General features: G+C 49.9%; 1 protein-coding gene across 3 annotated transcripts in view; it reads right to left on the bottom strand.

The window, feature by feature from the left end:
- Positions 1-701: 701 nt before the first annotated feature.
- The window catches only part of LOC149349583 (trypsin-1-like), a 60,618-nt gene continuing 43,335 nt past the window's right edge, over positions 702-17,984 (bottom strand). For all 3 annotated transcript variants that reach the window (XM_089578597.1, XM_089578595.1, XM_089578596.1), the window contains 3 exons: positions 16,677-16,942; positions 14,057-14,193; positions 702-4,374 (listed from right to left, as the gene is read on the bottom strand). In XM_089578597.1, the coding sequence (XP_089434723.1) occupies positions 4,117-4,374; positions 14,057-14,193; positions 16,677-16,942 (661 nt within the window). In that variant the 3' untranslated portion in view covers positions 702-4,116. The remainder of the gene's footprint in view (positions 4,375-14,056; positions 14,194-16,676; positions 16,943-17,984) is intronic.

The raw sequence follows: 17,984 nt of genomic DNA, 5'->3' as shown, positions 1-17,984 counted from the left end.
GTACTGTTTATTTCCCATGTTGTCTTGGAATAGTAAATTCTTTGGCATGACTAAAACAAGGGGTCTTTTCTTCATGCATGTGCACATTATCCAACACAAGAACCCTGTGAGTTGAGGCCAGTAGAATTGGAAGTTCATTTGCTGCAAAAGCTTTTTTTTTTTTGGCGGGGGGGTATGTGTTTGTGGCATGAAATTTAGTCGGAAAGTAAGAGTTGAAGAGTGCTCATGGGGTAGCTAAAAAGGAAAACCAGATTTATGTCAGAGTGGCTGTTCGGGTGAGTTGGTATGTCATGACAAAACTTTTAGCGCTTGCAAATGAGGACGAACATGACAGTACCGTGAAAGACCTTCAGAACGTGTGTTTCGAATAAATTTTTAACGAGTGCCTGAACCCACTACAGGTGACATATGAAATGCCAGCTGACAAGGAAATCTGCTTTCTAGACATCATACTGACCTTCAGAGAAGGCCACACATGCTTGAGCTATGCTCCTAGGAATAACAAACCATTACTTCCTTATAAATCAGCCCATGCTAAACGGGTCACAAGAAGCATTGCTAAAAGCTGCCTTAATAAGTTGCTGGGCAAGTCATGCGACGACAAGACGAAAAGCAGTTTCAATCGACCAGGTCGAACAATTACGAGAAGCAGGCTATCCTAATGCACTGTTAGTAGCGGTAGCCGAAAGTCTGAGAATCTCTTGGCCCAACCGAAAAGTACAAACAAGTAGCAGTGCTTCCATACCTTCATAACATTTCACATAGTCTGAAAAAAATCGTGCAGCGAGCTGGTGTTAAAAGTAGTTTTTTCAGCGCCTGATGAACTCTCCAAGCTGTGCAAGATGACTAATTCCTATGGCGCAAAGAAAGAAACATGCACGACAAAACACCAAAGGGAACATGGACTTTGCAGAAGGGGTTTTGTATTCCCTGCCTCTGTCATGCGGTACATGCTATATAGGCCAGAGCGGCCAGTTTGTAAATGAGAGACTCGGGGAACATAACAAAAGCCTGGAGAACCATGATGGAAACCGAGCCAGATGGCTGTCATCCCGTGTTTAAAGAATGCAAGGTCATAAGCCAGAACAAAGAGAAAATTACACATAAAATTGTTGAAGCCAGAAACAGAAAATTTAAAGAAAATTGTGTTAGTGTTGCTTCTGTATCACTCATAGGGAAATAGCTCGCTTTTCTTCAGGGTGATAATCAGCTTTAAGCAGGTTTTGTTTGTGACTAGCAGAGGGATTACCAGTCGGGTATATCTGTGTTTTTTCTAGCACCCACCTTGTATAAAATGCAGTTCATGCAATGAATAAACACCAGTTGAAAGTTAGCACACGTGTGGTCTTCATGTTCGTCTTTGTTTGCAAGTGCTAAAAGTTTTGTCAAATTTGTGTAACCATTCAGTTTCAAACTTTGTACTCTACTGGCAGCTTGACAGGTTTGTTGCCTTGGAATGTACACATGTGCAAAAGTACAACAGATGTGAAGCTTGGAGCTCTGCATTTAACAAGCACAATTTGAATGTGGTTCCCTAGACAGGCCGCATTCCAGATGCCTTCGGTTTGATGATATGGTGCCTTGCAAGGTCTGAAGCCAGTTTTGTCACAAGGCCTTCTGAATCACTGCATTAGGATTTAAGATATGTGGAGTTCTGTGCCTGTTACATCAGCTGCATGAACCTCTAAAACTTTTTTCAGTAACATTAACAAAAATAGTTTCATTTACACATAGTTGGTAACAGCATTAACAAAATCTAACCATCATAAAACTATACGCAGTAGCCATAGGTCTCTAGCCACTTGAAAACATTCATGTACAACAGTTGCCTTGAATTGTTTTGCTCTAGGGTTGGTTGGTTGGCTCACTCAGCTGCATGGTAGAGGCGGCCACATGCATGTTGCACTGGTCACTATACTGAGTCCATTCCTGGCTTTGTCTATGTACAGTAAAGTTTACCTTCCATAACACTCATTCTCTAATTTAAAAAGCTGTATGTGCTAGATTTCATCATTCAGCCAAATGTAGGCAGCTGGCTGGGTGGAATATACACCTGTGACAGTCAACATAACAGGTACATATATATCACCTTCTTTGGGCTAAGGCAGCGAGTATGCATAAATCCTAACATTTCATCTCTTGAAACCTAATATTTGCTCCCCTGGCTCATCTACTGCTCTCATCAGCTCTGCCGTCGTCTCTTTTTACTTTCCGCAAATTGACTACTGATAACTACTAGGTTGCTTTTAAACTACACAGCTTCCCTGCTTTCTGTGGTTGCCATATCTTAGGGCTTCACTCTATTGGGATACCTCCACGCCCCTTCCTTGCACACAACAGCTGCTAACAATTTGTGTCACAGGCTGCAGCGTACGGAGTTTTTGAACGGCACAAAAAGGCGTTCAGCGAACGGCATGTTGACATTATTTAAGGAACACTGACTGTTAACAGTATATGCGCGGAGCAAGCGTGTCGTCACTTAGTGACACTGGCAAAGCGGCTGGCGCCACATCCTGATTCTAGAGCACGGCGTCTGCGCGTGCTTACCGGCCTCTTTTGTCACGTGCTCTTGTGTGCACACGGCCTTGCGCGTGAGCGTAGACTGCCGTACATCGACACGCGGAAGCGCATCAGGGCGCGTGCAGGCGCACTTATTTCGCCGCTTTCCGCCCGTTCTTTCGTGTGCCAGGAACAAGGCATGGGTTGCAGCTGCGTAGTGCAGGCAGCATCGCAGCCATATCGAGAGCACCGAAGCAGGTCGCGTACAGAAATTCGGTCACTGGCGCGCGACATTCGGGGATGAAAAAGGTGGTTTGTTGGACCGGGTCGACTTTGCGAGTCATAGCTGGGAAGCGCACTCGGTTATGACTACACCGCAACTGACTCTTCTGGGCCATGGGATTTGCACTCGCATTCCGAACTGAGCTTCTTTGTTTGAAGCAGTCAGCTCCACAGCATCACTTGACCAGTCTTTTGCACAGATTGCCCTGATAGGAGACCCTTCTAGGAGGTTATTTGACTAGACACAAAACTGTGACGGCTTATTGGGAGATCCATTTGCCCCTATATAGCTCATCACCGCAAACTTTGGCACGCGTGATTTTTGAGCTTTAAGTTTTTCGGTGCCTGTAAAGTGGTCGAAACTTTAAAAGGCCGACAGCTCCACGGTTTTCGACGTGCGGCAAGGCCAAAGAGGGAGCCCCGCGGTATTTTGGAAGCCGGCTCCAGTCTGCCTCGCGTCGGTCTGCTCGCGTACGCTTTCGGCCCCAAACTTTTGACACAGCGGCCGTGCAGCGTGCGGCGCCGACCACCCTTATCCTGCATACTGCGCCACAACGATTCAGCTTCTGAATGCACGCGGTGAAATTTGGCTCCTTTTGTTTTTTGTATATAAGAGCTGTCATGCCGCCAAATTTGACTCGACTGAGAAGGCGTTCGGAAGCGATAAGCGTGGTCGACGCTGCGCTTGGTGCATTGCGCTCTTCCACGTTTCCTTGCGCCCGTTGATACCTCCCTCATCCGTCTTCCTCGGACACACTCCAAGTAGGTCATCATTCGCACTGGCGGTTTCGGACTTGGCCCTGCTAGGTCGTCAGAGGACGTTACATATCATAGTCGTTACCACTTTGTGTCCACAACTGCGCACACGTGTGGCACCGCCATCGAGACCAGCAAAGCTGTGTACTGGGTGCACGTTGCCAGCGGGCGCAGTTGGGACCATTGCTTCTGTACGGTTGTCTGTGGCCTATCCACTTCGAAACCGCCGGTGCGAATGAGCTCCAGAGTGTATCTCTAGGGGGCCTGACGTAATTAACTGGAAATTCCTCAAAACGCGCGTCTTTGGGAACGGCCTTTTGCGCTTCACGCCTACAGCTACCTGGTTTGTCCGCAAGAACAGTTGTGTAATTTTTTTCATAGTGGGTGTGGCGAGTAGCGATCGCGAGCCAATTTGTTACCATCTGTGGCGGATAACCATCTACCGAAACCACAGGCGAGGTCTCTCGCACCCTTGCCTCTCTGTTAGCGCAGAAAGGCCACCCGGTTTCATCGAACGCGCTTTGAAGAAGTTTCCAGTTAATTACGCAACGCTGGGGCCCGTACAGAGCTCCGAGGTTCCTAGATGTGGTTGTCGGCGACCGGCTCTGGCAGAGCAGGCTTGGTGGTGGTCTCGATGTCCGGATAGTCGGCCTCAGCGCTGATCGCCGGCTTGCACGCGGCTTTCAGAGTTTGCTGGTACAACCAGGGCACGAACCGGCCGACCCGGGTGTACACGCCATACACGTCTTTGAGGGCGCACTTCTTGCCGAACGACACCACGCCAGCGATCACCTCGTAGTTGCCCGCCTGCACCATCAGGGGGCCCCCGGAGTCGCCCTGCACACGCGCAGATATTTATTCTTCCGTGGCACCGTATCGAGTCCGCGGCTGATGCGGCCCAGACATCGGTCATTGACAGTTATGGATTGTGGAAAGGCGTGATAAGAGTTGAGAACTTCCAGCGTCGTTACTGGCTCCTATGTTGCGGAAATAAGGAAAGCAAACGTTTTTTTTTCGGGGGGGGGGGGGGGGGGGCATTGGAATCTAATTGTAACATTTCCGAACGCCTGAAAACGATAAAATTCGCTCCAGTCAGTAGTGATATTCAAAGTCTGCACCTGTGGCGTTCAGAACTTGTTTGAAAAGGATGCTAGGACATGCAGTTCGTGCAGTGGTGCGGTATTCTTTTTCGAGTACAAATGATAATGGCACAGCGCGTGCCACGAAAGTAGGGTTAGCATATATATGCGCTTTACGGGGTTGGCGAGCTTTAGGCTTGATTTTCGTAGCGAGCGAAATATATTTCCGCAGCATGAGCACCTCAGTAGAAAATCCCGCTCCAAGCGACCCTATGTAATGACCTATCTACCTTTGCCGCTCCGACATCTCTAGTTTGCCACGGCGCACTGGGAAGACGCAACCGCAGTTACGGGTCTCCAGGGCACCGCGAACTTCGTTCAAAACGAAGATCAAGATTTTAAGAACACGTTTTCAACGGTTGCGCCGATTGCACGAATCTGGCGTGGTCCAGGACTTAATAGACGTTTTTAGCATACCGGAGACGTACTAGCGGAGACGTATACCGATTGGCCGGACCGCTCCTGCGCACGCGCAGTGGTATTGTTGAGGTCAGGCGGGGCCACTGCACGTGCGAAGCCGGCGTCCTGTAAGTCTCCGCTAGTACGTCTCCGGTATGCTAAAAACGTCTAATATGAACTGCTCACTTGGTTACCTGCGGAAGAAAAATACTCCCACCTACACAACTTAACTCTCTCTCTTGACGCCCATTGGTTTTTAGAACTGGCTACCTGACGTTTTGATAGCCGAAAGAAGCGCGTCTTTGTCTCCTGCCCCCCTGACTTAACGCAAAACTTCTAGACATTTTTTTCGCCCTCCTAGGAGTGAAGACGGGGCAGCGATAGCCGAGCTGCGCCATAAAATGAGCCGGGGTAAATTTAGTGCGTAAGCACTAATCCAGTGGGTATCAACCCCGAGCAAAGCCGTCCGTTGTCGCGTTGTCTGTTCGCAGCTGGCCTAGCGCAAGCGCTCCGTCCCGCGGCACTGCCCACTAATCGTCGTCTTCTGAATGGCACAAATGCGTGCTTTCGCACTGATTCGAATGTGGTAAACATAATCTGAAGTTAATGAACTACAAGTGCCCTATGCGAGTTTTGCATAACTGCATAATGTGAGGGAGAAGCACAACCACCGCTCCATGTGCAACCACGATGCCTTGTTGAAAGTGGCCTGCTGCAGATTTTATTGTGCGAGGAATGGAAACTTGGGCGTTTAAATGTGAAGGAGCTACGGTGAAAGGACGACGGATGTTTTTTCTCCTGAGAAGCAAAGAAGCTGAATGGCACCATTTGGAGGAAATGTCCTGAAAAGCTGGAGCGTAGTGTCATTTTCCTGCAGGGCAATGCACTATGCCATACAGCGCGCGCCGTTCCATGGAAGTAGTCAAAGCCTATGGTTGTGACCTTTTGCCGCCTTATTCGCCTGACCTCGCGTGCACATTTAGACGTTCACTTGTCTCTTGCCATAGTAATAATAATAAAGAAAAAAACATCGGAAAAGTGAGTGAATAAGTTCAGGGGGGCTGTGAGTAACAATCCTGAACTATCGTCACTTTCAGACAACCGCATGGCATCAGGCGGATAATTTTTCGTCCAAGCCTCGTATGCGTATGGCTTTGCCCGATGGTTGCACCATATCGTTGTGTTGTAGTGGCTACCTGATCACTGCAGCATAGTGACTAACGTACCGCCCGATAGTACATTGCAACCAGAGCGGCAGTCACTGACTCAACCGAAGTTATTCCATCTGAAGGCATTGTACAAAACTGTTTCTATTGTGCTGTTGACGTCCCTGATATGGTTGAAATTTTGCGAGAATTTTTCATGTCCTTTCTGCTCGTCGTTTCTTTACCGCCAAATTGCTCATCCAGAATTAGAGGCACGGTGTAACAGAGACAATCGGAAAAGAGGTGTGAAATTTATAGTTGTTGTGTCCCCTTATCGCTTTTGTGTGTGTGCGCCCCCGCACCCTCCTCTTAACGACCTCCTCCTAACGACCTCCTCCTAACGACCACTCGCCCCTCCTAACGACCACTGGCACGCTGTCGCCAGATGCCCCCCCATGGTGCGCCCCCGCACCCCCGCATCCTCCTCCTCTTCTGGGAAGCCACTCCCTCCCGTGGACGCTTCTCCACTCCCTCCTTTCTTCGGGCGGCCAGTTCGGCTCCTGCCTCGGTCGACGCTGGTCGCACCCTCATCGGCTTTAAATAAACGAAGTCTAAAAGTACCGTGTGCGTCTTTCGCTGCATTCAACACAGCGACCGGACACGACAGTGGCGACGAGAAAGTGGATTCGACCCGCGCTACGCAACGCTATTGACAAGCCATGGCTACGCGAGGGTTTCCCAATCAGATACCAGAATTCAACGGCTCATCGTGGTCATCGTGGGTTGGACGCCTTCAGTTCTACTTTGAAGCTAACAACATCACAGACCCAGCCTTGAAGAGGGCCAACCTGCTGACGCTGTGCGGGGAGCAGACCTACGATACTGTCTGCGCCCTTATTCAGCCAAGCACACCAGCGGCAGTGTCTTACGACGACATCGTATCAGCACTGCAAAAGCACTACGACCCAAGGCCATCCGAGGTCTACAGCCGGGCTCGCTTCCAACGACGAGATCAACTGGAAGGAGAAACTGTGAGCGCCTACGTAGCCGCGCTCAAGAAGCTCGCTGCCGACTGCAATTTTGGAACGCTGTCGACAACAGCTACCGGGCAGGAGGGAGACGCAGCTTCTTCTGCTAACACCACCATGCTTCCCTTGGACGTGATGTTACGCGACAGATTTGTGTGCGGACTGAGTGACGAGTCACTGCAGCAGCGCCTGTTCGCTGAGAAGGACCTCACATTCAGCAAAGCTTACGACATCGCCGTTCGAGCGGAGAGCGCCGGTCACCAGCAGAGAGGGATTCGCCGGAACACCGAGCCGGTACACCAGACAAGCAACCAGGTGCGCAAGCCTTCTGTTGTTGTAAAATCGGTCAAAAAGGCACAACGCTGCTGGCGGTGTGACGACCAACACAACCCCCAGGGATGTCGATTCCAGTCAGCCACGTGTAATTTTTGCCACAAGCGAGGGCATATCGAAAGAGCATGCATTACGAAACGGAGACTTGCCAAGATAAAGTCACCTTCCCAGCCTAATCACAGCGTCAACGCCTCAGAGAATACGCCGCTATCTGATCTCCATGGAGCAACATCAGCAACACCATCTGTGTTGTACGACCTGAACACCATGAATCTCGGCACGCGACCGAAGATTTTTACAGAAGTAAGCGTACATCACCAGCTGATTAAGTTCGAGGTGGACTCCGGCGCAGCCTGTACTCTGATCAGTGAGGACACGTTCCGAACTTCATGGCCATCTGACGCACCCGCCCTGCAACAAGACGACACGCACCTGCGAACGTGGTCAGGACAGAATCTGCCACTATTGGGCTCTGCCAACGTGCAGGTTAACTACAACGGCCAGACCCATACGCTACCTCTGCTTGTTGTGAAGGGCACAGGATCAAGCCTTCTAGGGAGAAACTGGTTTTCTCCACTAGGCGTGATGATATGCGGCATACACCAGACGCCGAGCCAGAACATGGTTAGTAAACATCAAAACGCCGATGCGCTAAGCCGTCTGCCACTAGACGCAACTGTTGACGAACCATTTCCACCAGGAGACGTTCTGATGTTCGAAGCACTGCCAGAACCTCCGCTTACAGCAGGCACAGTTGCAGCATCTACGCAGAAGTGCGCAGCTCTCCGGCTAGTTTACACAGCTGTTCAACAAGGCAACGTGCATAAACTCAAAGGGGACAACTTCGACGCTTACCGCAGGTGAGCTACAGAGTTGAGCACCCATCGCGGCTGCATCATATTTGGGTCCCGAGTTGTGATGCCGAGAGAACTACGCGCACAAGCTATGTCTCTCATCCACGCCGGACATCGGGGCATCGTTGCAATGAAAAAGTGTGCCAGAAGCTACATGTGGTGGCCTGGCATTGACAACGACATCGAAACAGTGGTGCGAGAATGCAAGCCTTGCCAGAGCAGCCGGAGCGCCCCGCCGAAAGCTCCTGTCCCAGAATGGGAAAAGCCAGACACACCATGGCACACACTGCACATTGATTTTGCAGGACCAATTGAGGGCTGCACTTTCCTTGTGGTCGTAGATGCCTACACAAAGTGGCTTGAGATAAGGCAAATGGGACAGACGACTTCGGCAGCAGTCATTGACAACCTCCGATCACTATTTGCAACGTTCGGCCTGCCGCGCAAGGTAGTGTCGGACAACGGAACACCGTTTGTGTCTGCGGAGATCCTCAAGTTTTATCGCGACAACGGGATCTCATCAGTTACATCGGCCCCCTACCACCCAGCGACAAACGGACAAGCCGAGCGCTACGTAGCCGAGCTAAAACGCGCCCTTGAAAGAGATCAGACAGGCTCGCTGCAGCGCCGCCTTGCGCGCTTTCTCTTCAAGCAGCACACGACGGTTCAGAGCACAACAGGCGAGACCCCCTCGAAAATGATGTTCGAGCGTGAAATGCGAACCCAGCTCACAGCCATCCCCCCCGAGCCAAAGGCAGAGACGTTCCGGGAAGAAAAAGCAATTCCGCGCTGCGGCACGCTTCATGAGGGGCAGCGCGTCCTCGCCCGACAGTTTCTGAAAAAGCCACGCTGGGAGGAAGCTGCGATTGTCAGACGCATAGGCCTGCGCTCTTGGCTCGTCAACATACATGGCACAGTAGCACGCCGACATCTCAACCAGCTGCGTAGATTTACGACGCCGTCTGAGAGCTGTCCGCCAGCGGAGAGAACACGTGCACCATCTTCCCACATAGCCTGGCCCCTCTTCCCGGAAGAAGAGACTTCGCCCAGGACAGACCCAGGAGACACAGCGAACAACAGCCAGCCTACAAGTGTTTCTCCCCCGAGCGCACAAAGCCAGCGCGCCTCCACGCGTGAGCGCCGACCCCCTGCACGATACCAGGCAACTTTCTAAGGGGGAAGGAAGTGTTGTGTCCCCTTATCGCTTTTGTGTGTGTGCGCCCCCGCACCCTCCTCTTAACGACCTCCTCCTAACGACCTCCTCCTAACGACCACTCGCCCCTCCTAACGACCACTGGCACGCTGTCGCCAGATGCCCCCCCATGGTGCGCCCCCGCACCCCCGCATCCTCCTCCTCTTCTGGGAAGCCACTCCCTCCCGTGGACGCTTCTCCACTCCCTCCTTTCTTCGGGCGGCCAGTTCGGCTCCTGCCTCGGTCGACGCTGGTCGCACCCTCATCGGCTTTAAATAAACGAAGTCTAAAAGTACCGTGTGCGTCTTTCGCTGCATTCAACACAGCGACCGGACACGACAATAGTGGAGCCCGGATATATCGAACCCGGATATTTCGAATTATTGGCTATATATCGAACACATATCATCCCCTTGAAAATCCTGTGTAAAAGCTTAGGAAAGCCTCGCTGCATAATTCAAAATTCGCCGATCTTTCGATCGCCCCTCCTAACGGTGCCTCTCCTAACGGCTCTCTTCGATCACTTTCCGCGCGCGGAGATGGGTGGGCTGCGTGGCCTTCGGTACCTGCTGGCAGCGTAGGTTCAGCCATGTGCCTGGGTGAACGTGGGCTGCGCTTGAGGAGGACCTTCTGTCTCTTGTACTCAATTTTCCACACCACATCGCTGTCATGCGGTGAAACCAGCCTAACTAAAGCCTAGCGGCGGCCATCGCGTCGCGTGCTTCGCTGTCGAAGGCGTTGCGGAAACCAACTGTACCTTAATTTTCGTCATCATCAGCCTGGGCGCCTCCCATATCTCGCCAATTAACCCGGTCCTGTGCCAGCCGCGGTCACCTTATCCCCGCAAACTTCCTAATCTCATCCGCCCACCTAACTTTCTGACACCTGCTGCCACTCTTGCCTTCTCTTGCAATCTACTCCGTTACCCTTAGCTACCACCGGTTATCTTTCCATTGCATTACGTGCCCTGTTCATGTCCATTTCTTTTTTGTTTCGACTACGATGTCATTAACTCGCGTTTGTTCCCTGACTCACTCTGCTCTTTCCCTGCCTCATAACGTTACACCTGTCATTTTCCTTTCCATAGCTAGTTGCGTTGTCCTCAGTTTAAGTTGAGCCCTTAACATTAGCCTCCACGCTTCTGTTCCATAGGTAAGATACAGCTGTTATATACTTTTCTCTCGAGGGATACTAAATTGATATTCGTGATCTGGGGGTACCTGCCGAATGCGCTTCACCCATTCTTATTCTTCTAGTTATTTTACTCTCGTGGTCTGGATCTACGGTCACTACCTGCCCAGTGTAGATGTGTTTGGTTGGTTGGTTTATGGGGTTTAACGTCCCAAAGCGGCTCAGGCTATGAGAGACGCCGTAGTGGAGGGCTTCGGAAATTTCGACCACCTGTGGTTCTTTAACGTGCACGCACAGTACACGGGCCTCTGTAGTTTACCTACTACCATTAACTCTTATACCAAACTGTTCCCAATCCAGGCCTCTGAATACATCCTTTAAACAAGCGGTGAATAGCACTGGAAAGATCGTGTTTGCCTGCCTAACGCCCTTCCTTATTGGGAATTCATTGCTTACTTTATGGAGGACTATGGTGTCTGTGCAGCCGCTATAAACATCTTTCAGTATTTTTACATATGACTTGTTTACACTCTGGTTCCGCAATGCCTGCATGACTGCTGTAATTTCGACTGAGTCAAATGCCTTCTTGTCATCTATGAAAGCTACATATAGGGGCTGGTTATATTCTGCGCATTTCTCTGCGGATTGATAGCGTGAATATGGTCTATTGTTGAGTATCCTTTACGAAAGCGTACCTGGTTCTTTGGTTGATTGAAGCCTTAGGTTGTCCTAATTCCATTAGCGATCACCTTTGTAAATACCTTGCAGGAAACGGACAGATAGCTGATCGATCTAACTTTTTGAAGTCCTTACTTCCCCTTTCTGATGGATCAAGATACTTATAGCGTTCTGTTAAGGTTCCGGTACGCTCGAGATCATGAGGCACTGCGTACGCAGGGTGGCCAGTTTTTCGACCAGTCTCCTTACCGTCCAACAGATCTGCTGTAACTCCTCACCAGTTGCTTTCCCCCTTTGTATTGCTTTTAAGGCTTTGTTAACTCCCTCCATCGTTACCGGCAGAATGTGGAATTTCTCTGCACTACTGCTTCTCTCACTATCGTCCTGATTACGTCGGCTATTGCACAGATCTGTGTGTAACTCCTCGGCTACATGAACTATCTTATTCGTATTAATAATGGCATTGCGTGCTTGTATCTCAATGCATACATCTGATTTCTGCATATGCCTAGTTTCCTACTGACCGCTTTCAGGCTACCTCCGTTATTTAGAGCATGCTCGATTCACTCCATATTACACTTCCTTATGTCGTTGATGTTTATTGATTAATTTTGATAGCTCTGCCAATTATATCATGTTTGTTGGGGTAGGGGCTTTCATGCTTTGACGTTTCCTAAACCTCTGTAAATACTCCATAGGAAAAGAACAGTAATCTGATCGGCCTGTAATATTTCAAATCCTTGATGTCCCCTTTCTAACGGATTAAGATGACGTTAGCTTTCTCCCAATATTTGGGTACGTTCGAGGTCGTGAGGCAGTGTGTATACAGGCTGGCCACGTCGCTCCAAGAAGGACGTCTAGCGTGAGTGGTATCTATTCTCGTTTCCAGGTCACAGATAGGCTTGTCAGTTGTCATTTTTATGTATCCAATTACCGATATATCGAACTATTTCCCGATCCCCTTCGAGTTTGTGGTTAATGATTTATGGGATTTAACGTCCCAAAGCGACTAAGGCTATGAGAGACGCCGTAGTGGAGGGCTCCGGAAATTTCGACCACCTGGGGTTCTTTAACGTGCACTGACATCGCACAGTACACGGGCCTCTAGAATTTCGAGTTTGTTATAGCGGGGTTAGACTGTATTGAAGAAATTCTGAAAGTTCATTATTAGAAAATGATGTGACCCCCGAAATTCAAGGCGCCTACACCATCGGAAAAGCAGTTGTGACATTTCAGAAGAAAAGCACTCCTCTGACTTTCCACTGAGTCACTCGTGCAACCTAGCTTGAATTTAATCGAGGGGAAGCTCTGTCCTCAGATCCCTCAAACTGAGGAGAAGAAACAACTCTTTCCGCTCAAGGAGGCCGTGACGGTGACCCAATCGGTCCTTGAAACAGCGTGGCAGCTACTACCGATCGAAAAGAACGACGCTTCTTGCAGCGCCGTTCAGTGGCCGGTTCGGTTGCTGAAGATCACCCTCTATAGGCAAGTGACGTTTTTTAGGTGTTCCTCGCTCGTACACATGGCTTTTCAGCATCTGTCCATGAATTTCGACCATTTTTAGGCACCTGCTTATGCGAACTGCACCGTTTCGTGCTTCGGTCGGTTAAACATTCATTTCAACGCGGCGGCGGCATCTCAGGGGGCACTGACTGTCGAAAGTGCGTAGAGGTGAAAGCGTTTTCCGCACCACTTTGACTGCCTCTGTGGCACTGGTGACGTCACCACTGGATGGCGTCACACATATTCAAGTACTAATTACTAAGTAATTAGAAATAACTAATTAATGGTTGATTACAGATTAATGACTGAATACTAATTAACTGCTAATTAATGACGCTTAAGCTTCGCCTTTAGGAGTGGAACGCGACAGCGTGTTGTAGCGCTGCCAGGGAGTCCACGGAACGCCACCACCCGTTCGGCGCGATGCCTTGCCCTTTGAACGCAACGCGTTTTGAGGAAAGGAAATGGCGCAGTAGTTCTCTGTCATCTCGGTGGACACCTGAACCGCACCGTACAGGAAGGGAGGAAGTGGGAGTGAAAGAAGGAAGAGAAAGAGGGGCCGTAATGAAGAAAATGAAAATTGTATTTGAGGAAAGGAAATTGCGCAGTAACTGTCTCACACTTGCTCCTCGCGCATGCGCAGCTGGGGCTCTCTGGGGCTCCGCGAAATCACTCACACCTAGCGTAGTGTTGCTTCCGCAACAAAAATAACTTCCTCAGCTGCACACTAATAGCAGCCTCAGCAGGCACCCGCTGGTACAGCTAGAAGCAATATGACAGGGAACACGGGAGCGCGTGCCCTCCGCGCTTCGTGAAGCACTGCCGCCGAAAGCCGGGAAGAATTTGCGGCAAAGGCACACGCCCAGTAAGCATGGCGGCTGCTCACTCCGCATATGCCCATTCTCGCCGGCTCTCTGCGGCAGTGCTTCACGAAAATCACCCCCCCCCCCCCCCCCCCCCCCCCCCCCCCCCCCCCCCCCCTATTTATCAGGCGTTTCTGTTCACATTTTGACTGCTCTTGTAATGCACACGCCGCAGTAAGTAACGTTTCCCCTTTTTTGCGCGGAGCGCATTCCAAGCTTTGAGGAGTGCGCATCAGCGATCAGAGCGCACTCACCACGCAGGCGTCCTGGCCCTCGCGGCCGCCGGCGCATATCATGTTCTCGTGGATCTCGTGCGTCAGTGGCCGCTGGCACTCGGTCCTGTTCACGGAGGGCATGCACAGCTTCTGCAGCGTGGTAGGCTTGGCGCCCTCTGCAACGCATAGAATGTCATCTTTAGGCACGTAGCAGTGGCTCTGTTGAGTTCGAGCTCCTTGTGCAGTTCCATCCCCATCTGCCCGCACACGTTACTGGAAGGAAGGCGCGCGCGCTCAAGTATAGCTGGGGTGCTCAAGATCGCACAGCTATACATGCATGCCGTCCGCACAAAAATATGCGTTGCCTTTCTGTTCACGTAGTTTTCCCTTTTTACAAACGCTATTCAACAAAAACGCAAGGCTGTTAACCATAATCGAGGCGGTGCCAACAATGTTATTTCTGAACTTTGATCAGCGCACTATTTGTTGACAAATTTTTCTTCAGTTTACTTTGAATCGCGTCTAATGTAGCTAAGCCTAACTTAAGTGAATCAGGCCTAACCTATAGTGCAACCACAGCCCTAGCACTTAATGCTCAGCACAAACGCAGCGCTTGTTCAGACTCTAGTAAGCCGCCCAAACTCACCCTTTAACACGAGAAAAGAGAGATTATGTTATACGTATCCTCCGGGCGTTCGTTCGGGAGGATTCTTGTGTGCGCTCATACAAAAACTGCTCGTGATATCAGCTTTATGTTTGGTGTTCAAGGAGGAATCCAGGTCCTCAATTTACACAATATCGAATGGGGACCTGATTAATTGAACGGCACACAGAGCCACAGTAATAATTGAAGCAACTTTGCTGAACTTCGCCTGCACCCATGAGGAAGCCCTTGTGGAGGAGTATATAAAGCTGAAGCTGATACGAAGCAGCATCATTGGGAACAAAAAGGAAACAATAAACTCTGTGAGGGATATCTTCGCTACGATGAACTATCGCTGTGTAAACGCATTAGAAGCCTTGCCAAAGTGGTCAGCACGTAAAACTGTCGACAATTTTCTCTAGGATACATGTGTGACTCAACCTTCGTCGCAGGATTCTTGATGTTGGATAATGGCAGAAATGAATGAATGAATGAAAGTTTATTCAGACAGACCAGGTACAAAGAATAATTAAGGTCTGTCTAAGAGGCTGACAAAAAGGCAGGGACGCCTGACAAGTGTCAGTCCCCTTTCCCAAAACACACAACACCCAAGCATACGGTGTAAGAAAAAACAGGAATTGATTAACATCACTAAAACAGAGCTAGGGCAAAAGCAACGCATATATCACATAGGCACTGAAAGCAGAACGCGATAAGAGGGTAAAAAATATATTACAGGCACTGAAAGTGCTACGCGATAACGAAATCGTCTTTTCTAAAGTAACTGGAAATATGACAATGACAGCCATGGTTATTTAATGCACGCTAAAATTCCCGCCTTTCACCACAGCACTCTCGCAAAATCCGGCGTGCTCGCTCAAACTGTCAGCCTCGCTGAGGCCGAAAGCCTGGTGTAGCATTTATACCTCGTATTTCCTCCTGTGGCACATTAAAAATAAAACTTTAGTGAATCAGTAAGTCAGATCGCTATGATTTAAAACCAATTAGCCAAGTAAGCATTTCGATCTCGCTGAGACACCGAAGATAATTTACTGCTCGGTGCGCTTCGTTTTTCATCATGCGCCGTGCCATTCGTTCTCTGCTCGTGTAACACTGCCAGTGCCATTACCTCTCTTTATTTCCCTTACCCTCCCCCTCTTTCCTGGAGTGCTTGGCTTCACTCGTGCTGGGCAGATTGTTGTTGTTGTCGTTGTCCTCAAGAAGATAATAGCGCGTGCTCCCACTGCGGGGGATTGGCCAAGACAGAGGCGGCGACTGACTGGCATTCAAAATGTTAAAAAAAGTAATAATAAAATAAAATAAAAAATAAGAATGCAGATTTGATGACTGAAATTTAAAAAAAAAATCAAATACTGTGAGATTGGTGACAGAAAATGAGAACGGTGCTAACCATGCAGCGTTTAGGAAGCTTTGGTGAATTTTGAGATGAATTTTGAACAGAAGTATACCAGAAGAGGGAAATTAGAAAGATTTTAGAACGGCAGCCGTTTCGTGCTTGAAAATAGGATCCTCAGCGGGCTTTGGCAGGGCAAGTGCTCTTCTTCACTGGGACTTAGTGCTGGCGTCAAAAAAAAGTTTTTCCTCCTCCTTGCAAACAATTCTGGCGCTTTCGCCTGCTGCACAACCGCGCACTCTCCCGTTATTCATTTCTTTTCTAGTTATGGTTCATCCGCGGTAAGCGTCCTGCAAATAATATTTGAGCGGAATATTCATTAAAAACTCAGACAGATTCACAGTTCGCGGACAAATTCACAAATTTTCTCCCCTACAAGAGGGGAGGGGAGGGGAGGCGGAGAAGAGATGGAAACCTCCCTTAACTAAACACCACCTGCCGCTTCCCATGGTTTCCAGGTCGTGCTTCAGATAGACGCTGCCGACGCCGGACAATTTTCACCCTCATGGCACTCCTAAGGCTATTGCATTAAAGGCCAGCCTAATTACGTTATTTCCTCACTTTTACTGTGTTTAGATGGATATATGAGGCGCGTGACGCACCGTACTGGAGCCGGCCCCAGCCCATGACGCAGACGGTGGTGTCCTGCGCCAGGTCCGAGTTTACAGGCGGCAGCACCACCGTGGTGAGCGACTCCCAAGGCACCGGGTCGATGAGCGTGAGCACGGCGATGTCGTTGTCGTAGGTTGGGATGATGTACTCCTCGTGCTGCTGGAAGCTGAGCACGTTGCGCACTATGTTGTTGGCGTCGTCGGTCGCAGACAGGTTGTAGTCTCCGACGTTCACCGACAGCATCGACGCCGTCTTACTGCACGCAAGAGGCGAGTAGAGAGAGAAAAATTTAGCCCTTCTCCCTCCCTTCTGTCCCACAGTCACGCCAGCGAGAGCACGCATGACACCGAATCATTGAGAGCATGGCACTCGCAACGGCGTGAGCGTGCGTGCTACCGTACAACTTTCCGTTCAGATGCTGAGCCAGTGAGCCATCAACCGCGAGAAACGGTTTTACGCGTCTTGGGAATTGTCGTTTGTTGGCTTGTTGAGCGAAACACATACACACACAAAAAAACAGCCCCCGCAGAACACTTCGGGGTTAAATCGCCAGACAGCCCGGAGCACGTAAACTCTTTCCGTGCTGGAATCGGCGCGCCCATTACGCGTTCCAGCATAACGCAGTCACGGTGGAAGCCTCCGCGAGCGGGAACAGGTCTGAAAGTGTTAACACTTCGGCCTACTTCCGAGCGCTAGACTGTGCATCCAAACACGTTCCAGCGAAGTTGCACGCATGTCATGTGACAGCGCAGGAGGACAGAGAGTGATCAGTGGAATGAAAATGTGGCGTTGATTGGTCTGTCCGACTTCCATCTTGCTGCGCTGCCTCTTGATGCAAGTATTGTGCAGGTGCAGACGTAAGTAAACGGAGCCCGCAATTGCATCCAAAGTGCAATCTCGCCAGTCCTATCGGAAATGAAGCATTGTTTGTCCGTGAGAAAGCGCACTGGCGCCCCCACCAGCATGCTCACGCCATAACACACTGGAAATTTCAATTAGGCATCTCGAAAAAAAAAAAACGTTAGAAGGCGATAACGTGCTCCATTTACTTTTGTCCGCACCTGCGACATTACCACCAAGCCTACGGTGTAAGAATATATTTTCGTGTTGACTATAAGGTGCCTCGATGCGCGTCCGAGAGGCGGAGGGGGGCGCGCGCATCGAGGCACACTATTAAAGTGTTGACACTGACCGCCCGCCACGGTGGAGAACGCGCACAGATGATGTTCGCGCTCTAGTATATTTCTTTAACGGTTTTATAAATCTGTCTATAAGTTAGCCATTTTCTTTAAATATAT

Source organism: Amblyomma mixtum, chromosome 3 (assembly GCF_055824585.1).
Source record: "Amblyomma mixtum isolate Tamu chromosome 3, ASM5582458v1, whole genome shotgun sequence".
NCBI lineage: Eukaryota > Metazoa > Arthropoda > Arachnida > Ixodida > Ixodidae > Amblyomma > Amblyomma mixtum.
The sequence above is the reverse complement of the archived record's forward strand: the minus strand, read 5'-3'. Positions and strand labels throughout refer to the sequence as shown.